Below are 23,831 nucleotides of genomic sequence, written 5' to 3'. Positions count from 1 at the left end.
GGAGTGTAAGGTAGGTTAAAGCTTTGCTGCTATCCAAGATGCTGGTTCAGAACATTTTAAAACTAGAGACTGAAATGGTCAGTCTTCTTTCCAAAGTGGAACTTTTATTTCTGTTTAACCTTGTCATATATTATCATTCTGTCTGGTAACTGCTATCTCACTCTGTCAAATGTGTATACGCCTCTTGCACTATTCTTTCATGAGTACATTAATTATTCCCTTCTATCTGCAATGATGAAAAAGCACAAATGTTGCAAAACTACAAAATCTAAAGTCAGCACATACTTTGGTAATTTTATATCAATGTGTATGATAGAAAACACATCAAGTACTACTGAATGATTAGTAGTCTATGTCCTCTATTTGACTATAAACAAAGAAAATTAGAACTGCTCTACCTATTAGTCTCATGTAATTTCAGAAGGTATAAACAGTATAAGTAGAATAGGTTCTGTTCTGTAGATGAAACTGAACCTCAAACATGAATTTCTGGTTCAGTCATGAACACTGATGCTTATGCTTATTCAGTACACTATTGAAGTCATAGAGAAACTTGTATTATTGCTTCTCTAATATGTTTGTGAGCCTCTGGAAGGATTAGTTTATGTTCTTAGGAAATACAGAAATCCAAGAATAAGTTACAACCCGTGAACCCAAGAAAAAGAAGGTAATTTCATCATGATTAAAAATGTGACAGAAAATAAAAGTCTTGAAAATATTAAAATATTTTTATAGGTTTTTATGTTATTACTTCTCTTTTAAATAGTTGAAACAACTGAGCAATTTGGCAGAAGGATACATTTTTTTCTTAGGATTAATGAATGCCTAGAAGGAATTGACAGTCATAATTTACGATACAGAGCTTGTAAGGAGCTGCCAGAAAATCTCTGGGGCAAAGGATGATGTTCCTTATTTGAAACAAGCGGATGATACATGGCCAATTAAAGATTGATTTATTTTGTTGATAATTTCTGGATCAAATATTGGAAATATTAAATAATTTGTGTTTGCAACATATGTAATTGCTCCAGTTATAAAATTTTAATGTATTTGCTTTTGAACTCCTGACCTGTTTGCAGTATAACATATTTGCATTCCATATGCAGAATTGCATTTTTCATAGTTGTTGACTTACATTACCGTTTATATTGTACAACTTATTTAGTTAAGTTATGCTAATGGCATATATAATATGTTTTCCAAGAAAATCTCTGTGACTGTTTTAACAAAATAGATTGTATACTGCTAATATGCGTGCATTAGTCTAAAATTTAATGTTAGAAATTAATGCTGGGGCTCAATAGGAAAATACATTTAATTATTATAGAACTGCTACCTGGAATCACAATGTGTAAGCTAAACATTTCAAATGTTCATGCTCTGTAATTATGAAGACAAAGAATGATTAAAGTTAAATTTTACATTCTACTATAAAGGCATTCCGTCGTGCTAAATCAGTTTTCATACTTGGTTCATAGGACCAACTTGATCCCATGCATTATCCTGGAATAAAAAAAATAAAAATAACAAAAATATGTTTACAATTTTTACAGAAACTACACAGCTAAAGGGTGAAGAGCTTGATGTTTTTCTTCCTTGTATTTGCTATTTTCAGAATTCTAAATACAGCAGTACAAAGAGTTCATACAGTGTGCTATTACTACTGACTAATACAACAAAGAAATCCACATTTTGATATGGAAGTGTAGGTATATGGAGACTTTGCTTATAAAATAATATCATTTTGCCTAGAAGAAATCAAGAAATGATAATAGAAGATTCTGATCATTTAAATTACTTTCAGAGAAAAAAAATAAAAACAAAAGCATTTGCTGAAGGCCTTGAATAGTTTTTTCTGTTTGACTAAAGTAAGATGTTGTGTGTATCAGTACATTTGGGGCCATTTATAGAATTTTCAGTGCTTGAATATAGAGTAGTATCATTTCATACAATTACTTGAGCAGGTTTTTATTGTTGCCAGTATTTAGCTTTAGAAAATGCATGTTTCAGCCAGAACACAAGATTAAAAGAGATTATCTGTTGCTATTACTGCATTTCCTATCCTCTTTTTACCAGTCTTTTAAATAAAGAAAAGACAGCTTTGCTGCGTGTCAAGAATCAAATGGCAGCAGATTTGGAGAGACTTCTAAATGACCGTGAGGTAATCTTCCTCTTTTAGCATTACTACCATAAGTGCACTTTTTTTGCTACTGGTCCTTAAGCCATGGAGAAAAAAATGGTTTACTTTGGTTTGTTTCATTGGGGTTTTCTTGTCTGTGTCATATTCAGCAACAGAGGTGACTGTGTCTGTCAGGTACTGGGGATGGTCTCAGTTGTACTCTCAGCTGTTAAATTCTTTCTGATGATTTATTGTCTCTGTTCTTTTTCTTTTTTTGCCTTGAACAGCCTTTGGTGATTGCAAGCATTTAACAAGAATCTAGATAAAGACAACGAAACAGATACACATGTAATCTGCAAGGTCTACATGTGCCATAGGATACCCCAGGATCTCTCTGTGCTCCCCAGTCCTTGCAGTCAAACATTGGACCAAACTATTGTTCAATTCATTTCCCATACACTCTTTTGAATTCCTTTTCAGCTCCAATATAGGGGTTAGGGAGAGGAAACAAGACGATAGTTACACAGGTTTCCAAGAAGAGTCGGAGTACTTTTTTATGTACTTACCTGACTTTCATCCGAGCAAGAATCAGGGTGCTACTGGACTGGAATACACTCTCAGATCTAAAAGTATGCAAAATTGAGCCATTTAGGGAACCCTAAAGGCCCTTGTCAAGATTTTCATCCAAACAATCTTAAGAGACTAATTAATGTCGTGGCATATGAGAGAAAATCTGCAGATTAAATGTCTGAAACAAAGGATGAAAATAAATGAAGTTTACTGCAGGAATCTGAAAATGTGAATAATACCACAGAATTTTCTGAAGCTAAAGAGTACTGAAGATACAAAACCAAAAGCTGACCTAAGCAGCTATTAAATCTTCTCCCAGAGCTGCCAAATGATTTGGCAAGGATTTGCAAAGTAAATACAACATTAACAAATCAGGAATTATGCATATGAGGAAAAACAGTGCAAATTATAGATACAGAATGATGAGACCTAGCTACCCACTTACCTGTTCAGAAAGTGATTGTAGAGTTATTTCAATAGTTTTCTGACAACATCTTTCTTTTCTCTTACTGGTAAGAGAAAAGATGGAGAGATTACTTTCAAGAAAGCTACAACTCCCCTAAATTTTGCTGTCAGAGATTGGATTATCACTCATTTTAATACATTATTTTCATGGAAAATTGACTATCCACCTCCTGAAGTCTCATTCCACCTCCAAAATTGTTTCCCCTCATCTCCTTTTCATTTTATTTATCACATTCCCTTCTTAGATCAGTAAATCAAAATCCATGTCATTAATTGGTCCAAACTAGTTTGTCTCTTCCAAGCACGTGAAAAACTCCTTTTTGTTAGAACCAAATCAAAATAGTTTCACTGACAGCAGAGTCCAAGTAAGCCTTAAGTTATATGAAATCTAGTAATTCTGTTTGCTGTGTTCCAAACCAAACTAATCTATGATTTAAACATTTCTAGATTATAAACCTTACCATTATATTCATGCTTTATCATATCGTTATATTAATGATATGAAAAATACTGTGAGGAAACATGATGTAATTATGTATAATTGTAGTGGTTTCTTTCAACTTTCTTCTTCTAAAATTAAAGTCTTTGAAAAGAAACAATTAATTATGAATGTAAGTTCTTTATTTAAGAAGTGTATAAAATACTATAATTGTCTCCAAAGCATTATTATGAATGTAGCTGATATCACAAAGAGATAAAAGCAAAAAAAATTCCAACCCCTCAAACTCTAACATTCCATTAAAAAGAGTTAATACCGTCTGAGACCACACAGGCTGGAATACCTTAAGTCAAAACTGTACACCTATTGAAACACATCGCTGGAAGACAGCTTTAACACTGTTTAGACATTTTGCTTGTACTTTTAGCATTCACTTTTAACATGCCTAAACTTCATTTTATCTTAACTATGAATATCTTTGGTTTATCTATTCAAGAACTCTAATGTTTCTACTTGCAAACATGAGAGCAACAAGGTAATTCCTAACAAGACATGACAGTTTAGTATGTGCAATGACTGAACAAGGCTGATAGTAACCCTGTTACATGATAGCACGTACCAAACACATAAACCCATAATTCATCTTTTTTTTTTGTTCTAACTGTATGGATCTGTATATCTGACTGGTTGCATGTCAGTTTTATTTAAAATAGCAAACTGTTTAAATGCAGTTAACTCTTTACTAACCCGAAGTAGGAAAATTTGTATTTTTTTTTCCGTCAGCAAGGATAATTACTGGAAAATTGTGATGTTACTGCAAATTTAAATCTTTTATTAAGATGCCAAAGAAGTATAGTCGAAGACTAACTCGCTATCCTGTACAAAGATTTCAATACATGAGATAATTGCCTTTTACAGAAATTCAGGAAGTGTGAAACTACTGGAAGAAGTCTATATTAGAAGTAAAAAACAAAAGGCTGCATTAGGAATAAACAGAAGTGACAAAAGTTAAAGCTACACACAAACACAAAAGCCACCTGCTCTTTTCAAACATTTTCCTGAAACAATTTTAACTTATATTTTGTTTCTTATGAGATTTTTTTGTACGTTGTACTGGCATTTCATACTTTTCTTCTCTCAAACATGCAACTTCTAATGCTTCTTTTTCAGTATTTATATCCTTTTCTGCAGAGGTACCTTTAAAAAACATTTTCACTGTTTGACAAAACCAATATGACTAACATGTCCTGTTTTTAACAGAGGTAAAAAGAAATTTGAGAAACAGTACTAATTTTGGAAATATTTGCTCAATGTCTTAACATTCAGGGTATGAGGAACATCGAAGTCTGTTTCAAACTCAAATATTTGCTTTTCTTCTTCAATCAAGCCTTCCTCTGCCAGCCTTTCTTGATTGCTTGACACAGTTTAAAATTTGAAATGGTGATATGACACTAAGAAACAAACTGCTGCATATCAGGAGAGGGTACTTACAGGGGTTAATGTAGTGTGGATGTAAACAATCCTGCAGAGAAATGTTACAGTTTTCTTAGAAAACATGGCAAATTTTTTCTTTTATCACTTTCTACTGTTTCTAATTAGCTGCACTGCATGCTCATTGATAGGACACTACTAAAACTAGGCAACCAAGGTGTGACTGCTTTGTGAGCACAACCTGTTGGCACCACCCCTGCTTGGGAAAGGAAGAAAAGGAACAGGAAATTTTGAAGGAAAGTAGTTATACTTTGAATCTTGGAAAAAATTCTTACTTGTGCTCTTTTATTACAGGAAAAAATTACACTAAATATTAAATGTTACGAAATAGTTCATTATTTAAAGTTACATAGATGTCTAATTTGATGATAAATCTTACATTTTGCTGTGGGAAATGGAAGTGAAAACTAGTTACTTGCTTATACAAAGCCTTAAAGACTTCTGTCCACCCATGAAGGAGAAAAAAGGAAGGTTGGGTTTTTTTCAGACTATTTTCTTGGCCCAAATTCTGAATTGTTTCTTGACCCACTCCTTCCTTTTTTGTCGGACTTAATTAGTAAATGAATGTAGAAAACTTTTTAATCTAGTTTTTCATTTAGAATGCTGAGAATCAGCTGGTAAGATAAAATTTCTTGCATTCTTTATGTGGTTAAACACAAGCTTTCCTATTAGAGGGAGTTCAGTGGCACTATCATGAATGATCAGTATCTAGGATCATGCTGAGCTCATGCTGGAGGTTCATAATAAAGCTTTCCCAGTGCTCCTTGTCGTCTTTGAGCTCTCAAAAGGGTCTGGAGTGCACAGTATTCTGATGCCATTTGTATGTCCCTTAGTGCAAGACAGCAAGTTAATGGAGCCAGGTTTTTCAGTTGATTTTAGAATAAGACATTTTATATGTTTTGTCAAAGTGTTATTATTTATTTTTTTTCCAGATCCATCAGAAAAACATAAAACTTTGTTTGGATGAACAATGGGGTCTCCCATTAATAATCTTCCAGTAAATAATGGGGAGGTTTTTTTTAGAAAAGCGTTTTTCAGATCTCCAGATAAACTGGTTTTTTTGCATTATTATTTGTAGTTTCTGTTCTCATTTTAATCAGCTAACCTTGCACTATTGACACTTTTATTACTCAAATAACCAAACCACACCAACCTCCAGCTTGGTTTAGTTTTGATTCTTCCCACTAACTAATTAACTGTCCCCATCATATTGCTCTCATGTCTTTGTATAGTTGAGGAAGAATGAGTAAGAAAGATGCTTCTTCAAAGCATAAATCCAGATGAAATTATATGTCATTCCTGAGTTGACCCAACAGCTATAACACTGCCTTACCCCTTTGCTCTGTTCTCCTCCTCCTTCCCTCCTCCTGTTGCACCAGCTCTGACACACTTCTAATGCTGCAGTAGGACCATTCAAATCACTGAACAGAAACCTAACCTGGCCAAAAAAATCCCTACAAAAGTGTATTGCTGTCTGTTAAGTTAGTAATTTGAATGATCTTTGGAAAAATTCCAGCAAAGAAAAAAAAACACAAGTAAAAATATTTACATGTCAGTACTACTTACCTGTGATAAAGAGTTTTGTGTCCAGAACGTTATAGAACACTAGCTTCTGTGGCATCCTTTATCTGCATCCAAACGTTATCCTTTTGTGTATATAATGGGCATCTATTAACTTAAAGGCACTGAAATGCAGTTCTCCATTAAGTGCCAAAGTTAAGCGGGATGAATCTTTTTGGTGAAGCTCTTTATACATGATTCCTTTTATGTAGTTTGTTGGTTTGTTAGGTTTTTTTTTCTTTCCAGCAGTCAGCCTTTGACTGAAAGAAATATTTACCAAGAGCTCTGTGATCCTGGCAATTCCATTGCCTTTCATGCTTGATGCGGTTGTTAGTATTTTGTAACATCAGAACTGCAATTCTAGACTTTATCCATTGGCTTTCAAAACTTCAGATGAAAACTTGGAAGGGCAGTCTGTCAGCACTCAGATGTTTGGCAAGAAGTTTTAGTAATAATTTCCTGAGGTTACATTTAAGAGGTTATAAATTTGCTATGCTTTGATGTATAGCATTGTACTATTTCTTCAGAAATTTAAGATGCAGATGTGTCATAATAAAGAAAACTAATAATGTGCACAATTAAATCTATTTTAGCTTTTCCAATTCAAACAGAGTGTAGAAATTGAGTTCCAAAATCTTGAAAATTAACAAGCTGGGGTTTATGTTTTAATGTGAAGTTCATAATCCACTGGGTTTTGGGGGGAAAGAAAAAAAAGGGGAAAAAAAAAAGCAGAGCAAGTAGAACAAATGGAGTTATTACTATGTTTCAAATAGAAGAACTGTAGGAGACCTTAAAACAAAAAATGAGACAGTGGTGTAAGAGACACTAAAGACTTCAATAGGTGTTCCTTCAAGTCCTAAGGTCAGTTTCTGTTTGTATGAATATAAAGGACTTCATTCAAACTAATTTTTTAACTGCTTGAAATCACCAGTATGTGTCGCAGTCTGGCAATACAGTAATTTTTAACCTAAAAAAGTAAAACTAATGCTATGAAATCATTGTCATAAGAAATAGAAGGGTAACATTTATGACATTAATGCTGCAAATTCAGGCTGTTTACAGTGGCCATGAACTTCCTACAATGCAGTTGTTTATGCAGATATGATTCATTATCAGCCCATGAATATTATACACTAGGTAAGAAGATATGACAAGCTGCTGGTATTTTATCTGCTTTACACATCTGTGCACTCATCCTACATTAGCAGCTGTGCATACAAGTGATAGAATGTAAACTTACTGAACTAGTCACCTGCCTTATTGACACATTCATGTGTTACTGTGACAAAGCTCTCCAAGTGAAGTTAGCAACCAGAAACCAGGCTCTGGCTGTCTGCTAGGACACAAAGTAGAAACCACGTAGTAGTAGTTTAAATAAACCTGTTTGATATCAATCAGTTAAATGGCTACAGACACAGTGAGTTTGATTGCTATTTGTTTACTTAAATCCAGTTAGCTTATGTCAGTAAATTGTTGTGTCACTCAAATTGAGTGTAAATCTGTCTAAATATGTGTACCTGATTTGGTAAGAATCTCCAACTACATCGGGTTAAAATTTATTTTGGTTAACCATTGCAAGCTCTTATTCTATTTAAAACATATAAAAGTATAAAAAATTCTTAGTGAGCTGTTCTTGCTTAAAATAGTCTACCAGGTTAATATTAAAATGCTAATTGCCTGAGTGACTATTATGTTGAACTACAGGTGAGGAGCATTCTACGTGTGATGTATAACTCACCATTTATGAGTAAACCTAGTGCTTTTCCTTTAAAACCATGTAACTCTTTCCCTGTCCCAGGTCTTCACAGTTTCTTAACAATATGTCAAAATAATCCTATTTATTAACTGAATATTTCTGTGGCCTTCACCACTGTAACTGAGCACCTGTCTCATGAATATTATACCCACAAGCAGAAAACTATTACTATCTCTGTTTTGCAAAAGCAACGATCAAAATAAAAGCATGATGCTTTGTCCAGAACTCCTCCGTTTGTGGAAGAGATTAAGAGTTCATGTGTCCTAATGCAGTATCTTACAGCCATTTTTTGTTTCTTACATGTTTCAGTTCAAAAGCCTGAAAAGAAAATCTCCTTACTGTTTATTTCTCCTAACTAGACAAATTTACTCTTTTCTCTAAGTCATCATCTTATATAGGAACCGATTGCATTTTGGAAGCAGTTTCACACATAATTGCATTTTCACTTTGTATCATTCTGAGAATTAACATTCACTTTTTAATCAATGTGTCCTGAAAAAGGCCACTTTCCAATGTCCTGCCGGTCTCCTAAAGATTAAATCTTTAATTAAGTTTAAAAACTTAAAATGTAAATTTAAAAAAAAAGTTTTTATTTAATCTGTAGGATGGATATTATGTATCTTTTGTATAATATTTTCTGGGGTAAAAAAGATAAATATCACAACAGGCTGGAGGACTCATGTGAGTGAGATTAAAGGTCTAGCTTATTTTGTCCAAGCAAAGAGAGGATGTGGTGGTTTGCAAGGAGATAAGCATAAGGCAATATTGTGTAGGTAATAAGTAAGCATAGAGAAAAGGACAGAACTGGTGAGAAAGATGAAGTTAAGAACATAAATACTTATTTCACTATCTTTAAAATGTAAAAAAATCTGACTTCTTTTTTAGTTTTTGTAAATGGTTGCCAAGGGCATTTTCCAAGTGTGTTTAAGATTGGGGAGAGGTCGTGATCAGGCGGAGAAACAGTTACTAATTAGTCATGTTAGGATATGCATAGTATGTGAAGGGCTCTAAGCGTTTTTTTCAGAGCTTCTATAAATTATCAGGCTAAGGTTTCCAAGGATTTAGATAGATGTTTATGAATGTTAGATTTGAAACATGGCCATATGAATTTCAGAATTCCATTACATTGTTCCAGTATTTTAATGTTCGCAGTGTTTGAGAATCTAGTAGTCTCTGTGCTTGAATTCATCCTATGTCAGTATCCTGCACAAAATCCTGGTACTTCTCAATAGTTATCCTGGTTTTTTGCCCACAAGAGTGAAAGAAAAATCAGATGGTTTTATTCTTTTTTTCCTCTTTTCTGGAAGTGCAAAGTGTCCTGAAGAATCTCTGCTTTACCTTACTTCAACCATTCCATTCTGTATTACCAGGTTTGTCCTTCTTACTTGCGTATTGCCTTTGGGGACTGCCCCTCACTGCTGAGGTCTCTGTGCCCAGATTTTAATTCCATCTCAGCAATGACCTTGAAAATTCCAGATGAGTTTTCAGCATTTCATTATTAGTCATACTTTAAAGTCTGGCTAATACTATCCTTAGCTGTAATTAAGTTATGCTGAAGAAGATTGACTAGGAATAACCTAGGACAGAAAGCCAATATGTTGGATTTAGGAACCTGGAGAGTAGCAACAGCTGCCATCTGCAAAAAAACAGAGGTGGAGAGAAGTTCAGACACTCATAAAAAGCTTTGGAGTCGTAAGGGGGAGGGCAGTACGTGTTTAATCAGGGATGGAAGCTTAGTGGATAAAAGGAGAAAACTGCTTTGTTGGGGAGAGGGGAAGGAAGGGGTATCTGCAGGGGTTGGGAAGACATGAATGAAAAGATGTGATTGGTAACAGGTGCCTTCAAACAATCTCTATCTCTGCCTCTTCCCCCTCTTTTCTGTGCAAAATGATTGTACGCGATAATGTCAAAATTATTTGTGTTTCTAAAGTGAACAACTTCCTGCTCATCTATGTGCTGCAACTTGTTTTATATAAAAAAAAATGCTGATGTACAATGCTTAGCTCTCTTTTTAAATGTTAAGCCACAGAGTAATTATCATTTTTCTTATGCTACGTTTATGTTCCAAGATTCTAGTTTCTATTAATGTTCTGCATGTTTTCTAAGTAGATTACAGGGACATTTCTGCATCACAAGTAAGCCCTGGAGCTATTCTCAGCTTTAAGCTTGGAGAAACAAAGTGACATTTACATTGCTAAATGAGTGTAGAGAAGCTTCTGGCTCATTTTTTACAAAGAAAAATATGTTCCTAAGCAATATTTCTCATAATTTTTTTATCTATTTTGTTGCTGTCAAGCTTTAATAAAAATTGAATTCCAGATAGTACTGAATTTAGGAAGAGGAAGGACTTAACAGCACTGATTATTTTCTTTGAGCTGTATTATTCGGAATGTTTTACTGTTTTTCATATATATTCTTGCAAGAATTATCTTTCTATTCACAGTGGTTTACAGTAAGCAGTTGTGTACTAAATAGGAGGTTTCATAGGCAAAATGCAACATATATATGGATTATGTGATGGAAATTGGAACATGTATTTTAAATTATATGGTTTTGAGAGAGATAGAATCAATTAAAAGGACAAACTTTTAAACAAGAAATTTTTAATTGTTGATTGTTGAAATTGTTCAGATTTTCTCAGCATGTATTCCACGTTACATTCTTTTTTTCCTGTATTGGCTATGTATATTTCTGTCTCATTCTACTGCATATATCCAGCTGTGAAATTTTTTTTCATTTTTGTTCATTTCATGGTAGCATTTGACTATTACCAAGTGGAAAATGAATTTAAATACTCTGTAAGAAATAGCAAAAACAGGGAGAATTACACTAGACTATTACCATCTCAGAAAATACAGTAACTTCTACATAATAATTTATGAAAATAAGTGTGTTTTAACACATTAGCATGTTAGCATCTATTTCCTGTTAGGTAAACATAAAAATACTTTTTATTAAATGTTGAGTAAATGAAAGTCACAATGGCTCAGATTAAAAAAAAAAGTATTCAGAGAATCAGTCCTAGTTACAATTACAAATATATTTTTGATCTACAATACAAAAGTGAAAACCTTAAGAATTTGACATGCTAGTTCTGAATTATGAGGCACATTATTTCCTATTTTTGTTAAGAAGTTAGAAAGATTAAATTGTTAAGAACAAATTTAAAATACAGCTGAAATAGGCAGAGATTTTTGTGTGCCTAAAAAGACAGAAGCTGTTTTCTGCAGTGACTGGGACATTTTATTGTTGCCACAGTTCTAATGTGTTCACCTTATAAAACTGGAATTAGTTTGTAGAACCATATAGTCACAGACCTGTCTGTTCATTTTAAGGTTTTTATATGCACTGGGATATAGAGAACGAGTGAATTAAGTGTAGTGCAGAGAAGCTATCAACATCCTGCATATGGTCTGGCATCTTTCCACCACCCAGTTATCAGGTTCATTTGTTTGATCGGGACATTTCATACTGTCTTCCAACTTCCAGCCTTACAGTGTATCCATGTGCCTTAGATGACCATATGTGTAATTCTCACACTGGAATTCTTGCTGACTTCTTCTATTTCCTGCACAGCTGCAATTAGATTCAACTATGTCAAATACACTCTGCCTTACTTGAAGGATTGAACAATGACTTGTGATATTTTCTTGATTTCATAGGCAGTTGTTAAAATCTTCTTTGAGCTCTGTGATGATGTAGATTATATTTCTGATAACCACAAACTCAAGGAGTTCACTGTTGAAGCTGTTTGCAACAGTTGTGCTACTGCTTCCTATCCATCTGCAGTCTTAAATTGAATTGGCTGACTGACCATTTGCTTCATTTTGCTGTCATGTCAAAATGGTGATTCTGCAGTGTCTTTCCCCTATTTTACAACCTGTCATCATTAATGTTGCTGTCCAGTGTTGTCAATTAGTGCTAATGGTGTTGGTCTTTTTTCCACTTCCAGCCAAAAAAGGGAACGGATAATTCATTCCAGGCTATCGGCTGTCTTCTGCAGTATGTCTCTAGCAGAAGTAAAACCCCTTAAGGACAATTCTAAAATAGTTCTTTGTGTGAATTGTCAGCACTTCTGAAGAGGAGACATTGTAGGTACTACTTTTGCTTGAGAGTCTCATTCCTTGATAATGACACGTATGTCTCCTTTCTCTAGTGCACTCCAAAGTTTGAGTACTGTACTCAAACCTCAAAGTGCTGTATGCAAGTCACTGCATATGTTGAAAGGTGGAACCAGGTTCTGTTTCAGTCATCTAGTCTATTGTTGTGCAGAAATATGTTTATGCCAAAAATCCATACAGTGAGCTTTGTTTGTTAACCTCCATTTTAACTGGTGAACTCCAGCGCTGTCAGAGTACTGCCAGTGTAAAGGTCATCTGAGAAGTCACTTGTCAAGTGACAAAGTAGCAGAGATGCATCTTGCCTAATTTTAAAAATATATTGTGTGGGTATCTACATCTGAAAATCATCTAGGGATTTGCAGTCAGAAAAAAGAAACAGGCACTATTATAGTGTGATTTATCATAACCTCATTTAAAATAAGCAAAATTAATATTACTTTTGAATTTCTCACCAACAGCAATATAAAGGAATCAGACAAGCTAGTTTGCCTAGGTTTAAATTTTATTACTGAAGATATCTAAAGATGCATGTGAGAAGATCCAACCAAGTATCCAGTCATGTGTTCCAAAGCCAAAATGCAGTGAGACTTCTCACAAAGATCCCTCTCCTCCTTAGTATTAGCAATTAAATGATCAACTTTTAATATACCTTTACTTTCACAAAAGTTACAGTATGAGTCTAAAAGTAAGAAGCAGAGGGAAATATCCTTAGTATTTTCTCTAGCATCACCTGATATGCCCATTAAGCTTGATACTAATGAATGCCTTGAGACAGACAACTGTGAAGATAGTTCCTTCTGAACCACCCTGCCCTGCCTTTCTCCAGATTAAGATAATTTTCTCTCAAGAAGGAGATATGGGAAGTATAAAATTTTAATTTTTTCTCTGAATCCTCTCTTGAACATTTGTATATTGAACATCTATTTCTAATTTCTTCAGAGACTGAGAAATCATTCCAGAATGTGCTCTTTACAGAGCACTATCAAATGGGTATAGCATTCCTAAATGCTGGTTTAAGTTTCTCAAATTAGTATTCTTTAACAAACCTGTAGCTTAAATTTCTGAACTCTCTTTTTCCCTGTGCAGACTTGTTTGAAGACTACAATAGCTGAATAACTGAGAGGGAGCATGCATGTGAAGATAGATTGCACTGACTTGCCATGAACATGTTTTTCATGCCAGTATGGCTATCTTCCCTCAGTTGTATGTTCTAATATATTTATTGTTTTTATTGTTAATGTTTTTTTAGAAGTTAATGCAGCCATAATAGTCACCAGGCTGCTACATTCAAAGCTACTATTTGGCTCCCACATTGAGAAGAGTCCAGTCTCTGGACTCAAGTTTTGGTGCGTTAAAAGTCTTTTTGTGAAGCAGTTTTTTGTTCAATCTCTTCCATGCATGGGGGATGTACAGTCAAACTCCAGACTGGATACATATTTTATTTTGAGTTACAGTTTACCCACATGGGGACCATATGGCAGTTAAAGTGAAGAATACCAGCTTTCCAAAGGAGGTCCTGACCATGCATGCTTTGCTCTCACAGTACAGGGGATTTACAGATTGGGAGTGAGAATACACATCTAAAATCATTACTTTAGTGGTTGACTCACAAATTTTGAGAGACCTTAACTTTTAATCAGGATCCCTGACAGGGGAGACCTCTGGTTTTATCCCTTTTTCATCTGATTTTTCTGATTTTGACGTGAAATTTGCTTTCTCTACTATTTTTTTATGCTGTGGTCTTCTCTGGGAGCACTTGTCAGTCATAAAGTTCAGTGGTTCTGCAAGAACCTGATACATTTTCTAGGGCAGAAATCGCTTGTTCAGCTTCCACAATACGAGTTCCCTGCTTCAAAATGGAGTTATAATCTAAGGTGAAGTTTGCAATTGTAAACTGCGTACAGAATTCCTAAATTCTGTATGCAGAGCTAAAAGTAGAATGCCACTTCCCATGATAGAGTTTCAGTTAACTGGACATACTATTATCAGGGTCATTTTTGCTTTAGAGGACATTTACCTGAGTCAGTAACCATGAGCTTTACTGCATGAGGAAAGAGTCAGATGGATCTGACACCCACTGGCTTCTTCTAGGATTTTAGTGATATAAAAAATCCATTATATTTACTGTTAGAATGAGCTATCTTGAGACCACATAGGTATATATCTCTTCCTACTGAGGAGTTCCAACTGTTTGGTTTGATCTACGTGAACCTTCTTTTTAAGATCATTGTATGGAGATTGTTTGAGGTGCAAGATTTCCCTACCCTAAGAACCTAAGAATTGACATGTATGTGATTGATTCCTGTTAGCCAGTTACTTTTTCTTGAGGCTGTTATTTTGCATCTCCTTCCAGGTCATGATATATAGATATGTCTTATTAACTGCTTATATAAATTTACATAGTTACTGAGATTATACATAGACATATATAATGTTAAGTGCTATTGCAAGTTCTTGAGTGCACACAGAGGATTCTTTCTTCCTTTGGTAATAGTTACATGACAGAGACAGAAAAAAGAAATTTATACTGTTGACAATTCACTAAAAAAAATGAAATTACTATCTTGATACTATACTTGAGTACAATGCTTAATGTATGCATTTCTTTCACATACTTCATCAATTACTTCATCAGTGAGAAAAGAGCACCTTTTTATGCCTCAGTTATTTCCCACAGGAGACAATTCTTTTTCATTATGTTTTTATGATGTAAGTCATGGTTTTGTTATAATATTTAATATTCTATTCATTTTGAATTAGGAAGATGTAAGCTGCTCTTTTGGTACATGTATATTTGAGCACGTATCAATAACATCAAAACGAATGTTAATAGAGTTCATTTTATAGTACCTGTAACTCATAATACATTTACCTTTTATATGCCTCATTTTTGCATTTGCTTATCTTCTAGTTGCATTGCTAGTTGAAGGAATCAAATTTTATCCTTTGTATCCCAAAACTGATCTTCAGTCTTCATTTTTCTAGGTACTATTTCTATTATCCATAATACACAGGTAAAATCTATTTTAAATAAACTACAACTTATTTTTACTTTTATTTTAAGCTCAAATAACATGTAAAAGTCTCTGAATTTTCTCAAGTATGAGTAATATTAGGAGGTAATACCCTTTTGTACTTTACCTTTTTTAAGTTATTTCCACTTCTTTGGTTTGGTTCTTTTAACACTATTTTAAAGCTTGATGATTTTTCAGTTCATTCCACAGCACCACCATTTAGCCTAATAAATTAGAAATGTAGAATTTGGGAAATATGCCAAACCAGAAAACATTTAATTAATGGACACTAGAAAATACTGCTGTCTATCCTTTATCTATACCTAAATAACGAAGCATAGAAACACTAAAGTTGGAAAAGACCTCTAAGATCATTGAGTCCAACCTTTTTATCTCCTTCTCTGATTGTATATTGGCATATAAAATTGCTTTTGCTATTTTTAACTAAGGTTGTTGGACATAACTTACCAAAAATAAATGGAAATAAGCAAGTAGTTTCTTCTGATACTATTTACAATGCAATACATGTTGCCTTACTTCACCTCTTGCTACATCACTCCCAGTGTTCTCAGTCCATTCATTCTAACCACTTACTTTGAATTCCAACTCCTTTCTGGTTACGTACGCAAAATTTTCAAGTATGCTTTTATACTTCAAGTAATCTTTACTAAAAATGAATTAATATCCATAAGTGGAATACAGGATGTTAGATTGTCCTAAAGTATGAATCTCTGTATGTTTTGGAAAACTTGCCAAGTAGATAATCTGTGGTGTGAAAGCTTGTTCTAAAAACACAGGTCTTTTTAAGAAAATAATTTGATACTTCACATCTGTATGCAAGGGGAATTATGATTGCACACTGGCTATTCAGGATGAAAGTTGTTTTACATGAAGTAGGAAGCCTGAGAAAAGTAAGTGATAAGGAGAGTGAGGTGAGAAATGTATTCAGCTTATCACAACTAAATTTAGGTATCAAAATGAAGGTGTCTGTGGTAAAGTATTTTTCTGTGCTTTATAGTTAACAGCAGCCTAATGTTACAACACCAGTAGTGTCCCACTTCTGAATGGAGTCACTTTCCAAGCTACATTGTCTGTGATGGAAAATTAGATTCTTAGCTCATGGTTAGATACTTAATGTTTAGATACAGCAATTTAGGTGTTACTAGTTCAAGTGAAATCCCACTTAATGTGTCACATAGCTCATTACTTCGATTTTTGGGAATTGAGCTGGTAAACATAGCAACATTCTTAACAAAAATTAATTAGGTAGCTGTTGACAGACTTTCAAAATATTTAATAATGCAGTCCTGATACTTGTTTGTATGGGTGACACTAATTGTATATAAGCACTGTTTCGTGCCAGCTGCTTTTTCCCTTGTGTCATCCTAACCCACCTTTTTTTGCCAATTGCATTGTTTTCCATGTATCCACACTGCCACGTCCCCACAGCATGTTGCATAAGTGGTGAGTGGGTGCTTGTGTTCCCATAGTTTGTGACCAAAGGTGTAAAGCCAGCCCAGGGAGGAGCTGAGTGAATCCACTCAGAGGTGTTGGTACTCATAATCCTCCCATGAAGGATTGCTGTCTGGTTCGCCAAAGCCCTCGGACCTGGAAGCTTCAACACAGTGACACACAGCTTGCATAGCATGGCTTATATGTCCAGGAGCCAACTTGGCAAAGACTAAATACTTCACCAGAGAAATTGGGAAATGCAGAGCTTTAGCAACACTATTTCCTACAGTGTACTGAGTAACTGAAGGGAATACTGTAAGTAAACAATTTGCACAGCTCTGCCTAGACACAGAAACATGGACTTGACACAGTAAAAAATAGAAGAACTTTAATCCATTTTTCTTCATATCTTCCTTTACTTAGCTTATCCTGAAACTAGTACATGTCCTACACAAAAGAGCCTTCCTATCTCCTTTGAACCCTCTATCTACTTTCCCCTTCTTTCATAAGGTCTTGTTCCCCCTGGAACAAGTTCACATATTTCTGCTGACTACAATCTCCAGAGCTGCTTTTACCTTGCTAGCTTTCTAGACCAACTTGCTGGATTTTAAGACTAAAAAATAATATTCACAGAACCATGGTAGCATGCCAGAAGTAGCAGGTACTCATGACTGTTTGTTTGGAACTTAAAAGTGAAGGTAAGAATTAAGATTGTGTTGAGGAGCAGAGAAATCTAAAGAGGTGGTTAAAATCACTGCAGTTCAAGGCAAGCTTTGTTTTCAGTATTTCTTTTGTTGAAAACAGCAAATCTCTTGCAAGTATGTTGGGGCAATTTTCTTTCCTTGTTTAGCAGTACACATACCAGAAATTCTATTGGATTCAGTATTTCATGTGCTATTTATTTTTCCAAGTTTCTTAAGGTCTTTCTTGCTCAATATGGAGGGGGTTTAGAACAAATATTAAGGCAACCTTAGCTAAATCCTCGTGATAAATTTGGCTGTGATGTCAAAATAGCTTCTTCGCCCCACTCCCTGTCATTCCTTCCTATAGCTTCACATTGGAGAATCCTGCTGTCACAAGGGAAGCTTATGTGAGAGCTGACTCTCTAGAGCCTATTCGAAGTCTGAGAACAGACAGTGCTGTCAAGTACAGGACAGATAATATTAAGTAGAGAAGACTTTAAACTGCCAAGTGGATCTTGACACACGAGAATTTGACCCTACACATACAAGTTTCAACTCTGTTTCTGAAATAAATCTGTGTGACAGTTTTTGGGTTTTGCCTTGTTCAAACGTGCAGCTATTTGGTCCACAGAATAACACAGTTTAAGTATAGGAACACCATTTGCTAATGTCAAAACATTGTTTATGTACAATTTAATCTCCTGTGATGGTGTATTTATTTGCTGTATACTTGCTTGAGTTATTTTCATCAAGAAATTCTGTCTATGTGTTGCTTTGGCAACATCTTTGCAGAGTTTACAACTTTGAAAAACATGTTGGCATCAGCTATGCAGTCCTTTTAAACAGCTGCTCTGCAGTCATGCTGTTTCAACATGCCACCACACATGGCTGAATTATGCAAATAGTTAATATTAAATGACTGAGATACAAGAACAATTTGTACACGCCATAAAGCTGGTCTGTGGAGTGTAACTTCCATTCATGTAACTGAGTTAGTGTTGGACAATTTAAAGGCTTCAGCATGTTTCTTTTGACTTTGTTTCTTGTATTAAAGGCAGCAGTGGACAGAGAGAAGGTATATGGCAGGAGTATCTTAAAAGCCTGAGGGGTTTTTTTAACTCATTACTAATAATTCAGTGAAAATAGAATGTGCATCAATGTTATTTTCCAGCAGGTATTAAATAGGTAAGGTTTAACAAATATTTGTCATTCAGCTATAAACACGAATTACCCTTTTCTGGTTGACAGATGAGACAGAATGTTAATTGTATATAAGGCTAATATAGTGACAGTGTTGCTTATTGAAGGCAACACCATTTGTAAAAAGCAAGCAAACAAAACCATTAATATTTTAAAACATGTAAAATCCTCTTAAAATTTACATTGAAAGGCTTTGCTACTGATCTTGCTGTTCTAATTCTACAATGATGAATGCTCTAAATAATACTACTAGTAGTAATAATACTTACTGCTTTAAATTCTGGAACATGTTTTATAGTAATCATACCTATTACGTGGGGTGGAGGGGGAATATTACGAGGTAGATGTGGTGAAAGATGACAAAAGAAGATGTCCAGTTAAAGTCAGAAAATGCTATGTTTTTTCCTTTCTCACTCTACTGTACATTTTGAGTAATCTGTTTTATTCAGCCAAGTATTAAGGAAAGATTACATTTTTAATTCATATTGTTTTCAAAGAAAATTACTAGCATATCCAAAAAAAAGGCTGCGTTTCTATATGTTCTCATTCCTTTTTCCACACTGGAACTTTCATTTTTCACAAAACTTCTTTACCATTCTGGTCCTCTTTTTGCTGTACATCCTCTAAAGGTTCTTCATTGATTTTTCTTTTCTAATCTGGTTACAAGGAAATATTTCTACTAATGTATTTATAAAATTTCTGTGCAAGACCTAGTGCTCAAAAGTACAAGTTGTCACAGTCATTCAAATTAGATTTTTACACTCGCTCAGCCTGAAAAAAATAAATGCCAAAGAATTCTTTTAAATGGAGTGGATGTCCAAGTTAAAAGAGATAATGTGCTTCTTATGCTTCTTACTATACAGTAAATGTTGTCTTTTACAGCCTTTAAGTAGAACAAAATTTGAGTTGAATAAATCCTCTGTGCCTCTTTTATTTTCTTACTTTGCTAGGGTTTAAGTGGTAATTTTACTAATTATAGCAAGTATATATTCTTTTTTGCATTTACTGATCCAAGTTTCATGAATACAAGCTTGTTAATAGCAAATAAATATTTATAGGTTCAAATGTAATTTAACTGCATAACTTAGCATTGTTCTTTTGTGGTTTTATAGGAACTAGCAACAATGAAGCAGATTATTATTACTCTACATGGTAAACACTGTGAACAAAATCTACCTCTGTCTCATACTGGTGTAAAAAGTGCAGCTGGAAAAAAATCAAGCCCTTTAAAACTGCTGTCAGAACATGAAGAAGAAAATATATTTACACCTAAGCCAACATTATTTGTAAGTACTATGAAAAGAGTGAGTGCTAAAATTTCTGATGGTTCTCCTCACTTTTTAAAAAGAAAAATATGGATTCATCCTTCAGGAAGATGTATAATTAATTCAGCTCTTTATGGAAACAGTCAATGTTGAAGAGAAAAATTAGGGTTTGTGATGTTTTTTAGCTATTTGGTTACTTTCTATATCTTAAGTTTACAGCAAACCAGGTCATTTTCTTAAAAAAATACCATTGCTGTATTTACAACATTGAGTGGCTAGCAAAATTTTAATAGTTGTAGGAATTCACAGACCATGTATACTAATTTAAATCTACTATGATTGTGTATAAGTGGAGTTTGTGCATATCTATATTGAGAAGCAGGAGTGAGGAAATAGGTGTATTTATGCATTCTTAAATTGATGTATATTAATGTGTATGTGCATATATATCCAAATATATATAAAAAATAGAACACCAGAAGTATACCACTTCTGTTGCTAAGGAAGCCAGATGTTATAAAACCATTATAAAACACTGTTTTATTCCTTCAGAAATGAAAAGATTTTATTTTAATATTTGAAGTGGCCCACTTCAGATTTAGTGCTTCTGGTACTGGAAAGCTTCATGAAAATGGTTTGAAGTTTCTGACTATGACTGTGTCAGAACAAATAGATTCAAGAGAGCCAAGTTGCAGTGTTGAATCACAAAACAAATTATGACTCTTACTTACAAACTTCATGATTCTGCCTTTCTCTGGGGTGGACTGGGTGTATCCATATTGCATAGCATATGTGCTGACTTGGTCCAAAGAGAACTCTTTTTTTCCTTTTTTGTAGTTTTTTTTCCTTCTTTTGTCTTTTTTCTTTTTTTCCTGGTAGAGATTTTAACATACAGTGTCTTAAACAATATGAGGTTTGTGGTGTAGCACACCATGTACTGGGTTTTTAACACAAAAAGTAGGAAATGGTAGCATCTCTGGGACATGATGTGAGGACATTGGGGGATTTTAGGAGTTCAAATTTTGCTTGAATAGCATTATTAGACTAAACACAGGCTTATACAGGACTGTCTCATCCATAGTCCCTTTGGTAGTGCTAAATTATACTGCCCAAGCTTTGCTTTTGATGGAGCTATTCAGTGATCCAAAACATGAGCAAACAGTTTGTGTCCATGATCTGGAGTATCAGTGCATAATCTGTCCTGTCTTATAGACAGGATATAGAAACCATGCAGGAATCCAGAAAAACTGCACTTATATTAAGAAATTGTAACCAATTTCTCTGTGAAAAACTCTAGCCTTTGCAGATTTTGAAGTAGGGAGCTTAAAATGGGCCGATAGCACAGGTTTTCTTCTTAAATAGGGAAATAAATCAGTAGTCCTGTGAAAATCCTGCTAGTTTAGGTCAATTTCTAGAATTCTAAAAGCTTGAATAAACAGAGCAGATTTGTTTTTGTAACTGAAATCTTTGAAATGAATAAAATATATTTTTAAATTGGATGTTTTTTAAGTCTTGGAAGAAAGAATGAATAGAGAGCAGTCAGAAAAGGGAATCAGAAAGGAACAAGTTTAGAGAAAACATACTGAGACAGTGCTCACTAACTCAAGATATTATATTCAACCCTGGAAGCAGAATAGTCCTTACCTTTTCCCACCTCCACTTGATTAGTTATATTTCTATTAAAACTTAAATTATTTTATTTTATACAAACCACCATTGAATTTGCCACAAGCAATCCTGACTGTGCAGCAGTAACCCATAGGATTATGAAGATAAGGAAAAGTTGCTCACAGATAGTTCTCTGCAATTAAAATACCTTCTACAGAGTTAGAAAACTGTATGCTTTTATTTTCAATTACATTTTTTTAAGAACTCTATTTCTCCATATAGTGCAAAATTTTGGCACATGTAAGATCTCTTTTCTAAGATCGATTTCTTTCTCAGTTGGAAAGACAAATTATGTTATTTCAAATGAAATCTATTTATGGCACAGTTGCTGCTTGTTTTCATTGTCACAGGTATTTTTTAACAAATTATTTTGTTTTCATTATATAATTTGTTCTCTATAACCTGGAAGTAGGGAGGTTTTAATACTGATATGTTAATAGTAAATTTAAATGTGTGGTCTTGTTTTTGATATTTGCATTTAAGCAAAGAACTCAACTCTTAACTACGTAGGAAGGAGAGGGACTTGTGTAGATTGTTTAAATTGTGTAGATTGCATGTTTTTCTTCTGTTCACTGTCTCACAACTAAATGTTCATTCTTTTACAGACAAATAAAGAGGCACCTGTATGGTACAAGAAACTGCAGAAGAAAACATCACCATAGCATTTTTCCAAAATTATTCAAAATAATCCTTTGGGATGCTTTTCATTAAAGAAAGTTATTTTCATAATAATGAAGCCCAGTTTACTGTAAAAGCAAGCAACTGTTTTGGTTTTAATTATTTCTTTCTTAACTGTCAAATAATCTTATGCTTCATCAAATAATTTCTAGATCTGTCATGTGAATAAAATGTGTGAAAATGATGTATGTAATAATTTTACTAACATATTAATTTTAAAAGATAAATAAACACTAGTGTGTTGTACACATTATAATCTGGGCAGTTAAAAGGTGTTATTCAGAGTGTTCAAATTAATGCTGCATGTTTCAGTCTTTTTAAATTGTTTTTCCTGTGTTTCATACCACATTCCTTGCAACTATTTTGGCTAATGGAAATTTTCAAAATATACATGCATTAGTATCAAATTATATCATACTTTCTGTGAAAGAAATTTGTGTCAGCTGGAAAAAAAATTCTTGCTGCCTTTGATTTGTAGTTCATCATTGATGTCATTTGTATAACCAAATAGGCATTAAAAATACTTTAAAGAAGCAATAAAATACATCTTAATTATCAGCACTGATACTTAATGGACTAGACAGTAGTGTAGTTACATCAGTGTAATAACAAAAATAGAACCATGATGGGAGAGGACTGTAATGTGTAATGAGGAAATGGATAACTTAACCATATTTAATTGTATGAAAATAAGCCCCAAAATCCAAGAACACATTCTACTTTTTTATTCCACTCCATCATCTATTCTGACTATACAAAAGTTCTCTAGTTTTTCAAAGCATTCTTGACTGCATATGGTACATTTCTGTGTATAACATAAATACAGATATTTAAGTATTGCATACTGAAAATATTGCTCAGATTTCATTTAAGAGAAAGCTCCTTCTTCTTCCTTCTTCAAGGAACCTTTTTCCTTGACAATGTATCTTAAATTGATTATTTTTTTCTAACCTGGACATGAACAATAATTATTTACTGTATAATACTGAGCTGGATGAAGCTTATGATTCCCAGATACACTTTTCCAAACAGTTGAAGCACAGTAATACTTCCTCTGCTCCAGGAAAGCTTCAATTTCCTTTTTTTTTTTTTTTTTTTCTTGTTCTGAGAGAGCAAGGTAAAAATACTGGCAATTACACATCACAGGTTTAAAATTACCATTCTGTGAAGAAGGGGGGGCCAAGTGTGTAGACAGAGGTAATAATCTTTTATTAGACTAACTGCTGTTCACTGCAGAAAAAATCACACAGACTTTTGGGCTCACAAACCTTCAGTACAGTCATTTCTGAATAATTTGTTTCCTGATGTCTAGGTTTTATCTAATATATATTTTTACATGACTAGAATCTT

At 33.9% G+C, this 23,831-nt stretch overlaps 1 protein-coding gene across 6 annotated transcripts in view; it reads left to right on the top strand.

Annotated features, from left to right (window-relative positions):
• Positions 1-22,734, top strand: part of PIBF1 (progesterone immunomodulatory binding factor 1) — a 104,390-nt gene extending 81,656 nt beyond the window's left edge. For 4 of the 6 annotated variants that reach the window (XM_086881078.1, XM_023929676.2, XM_023929750.2 and 1 more), the window contains 3 exons: positions 2,077-2,161; positions 19,983-20,156; positions 22,409-22,734. In XM_086881078.1, coding sequence (XP_086737204.1) covers positions 2,077-2,161; positions 19,983-20,156; positions 22,409-22,465 — 316 coding nt within the window. In that variant the 3' untranslated portion in view covers positions 22,466-22,734. The remainder of the gene's footprint in view (positions 1-2,076; positions 2,162-19,982; positions 20,157-22,408) is intronic. The other 2 variants (XR_015284541.1, XR_015284540.1) reach the window with 1 other exon arrangement.
• The last annotated feature ends 1,097 nt before the right edge of the window (positions 22,735-23,831 follow it).

Source organism: Cyanistes caeruleus, chromosome 3 (assembly GCF_971803275.1).
Source record: "Cyanistes caeruleus chromosome 3, bCyaCae1.hap1.1, whole genome shotgun sequence".
NCBI classification, from domain to species: domain Eukaryota; kingdom Metazoa; phylum Chordata; class Aves; order Passeriformes; family Paridae; genus Cyanistes; species Cyanistes caeruleus.
Note: the sequence above shows the minus strand (reverse complement) of the source record. Positions and strands in the feature narration are given on the sequence as shown.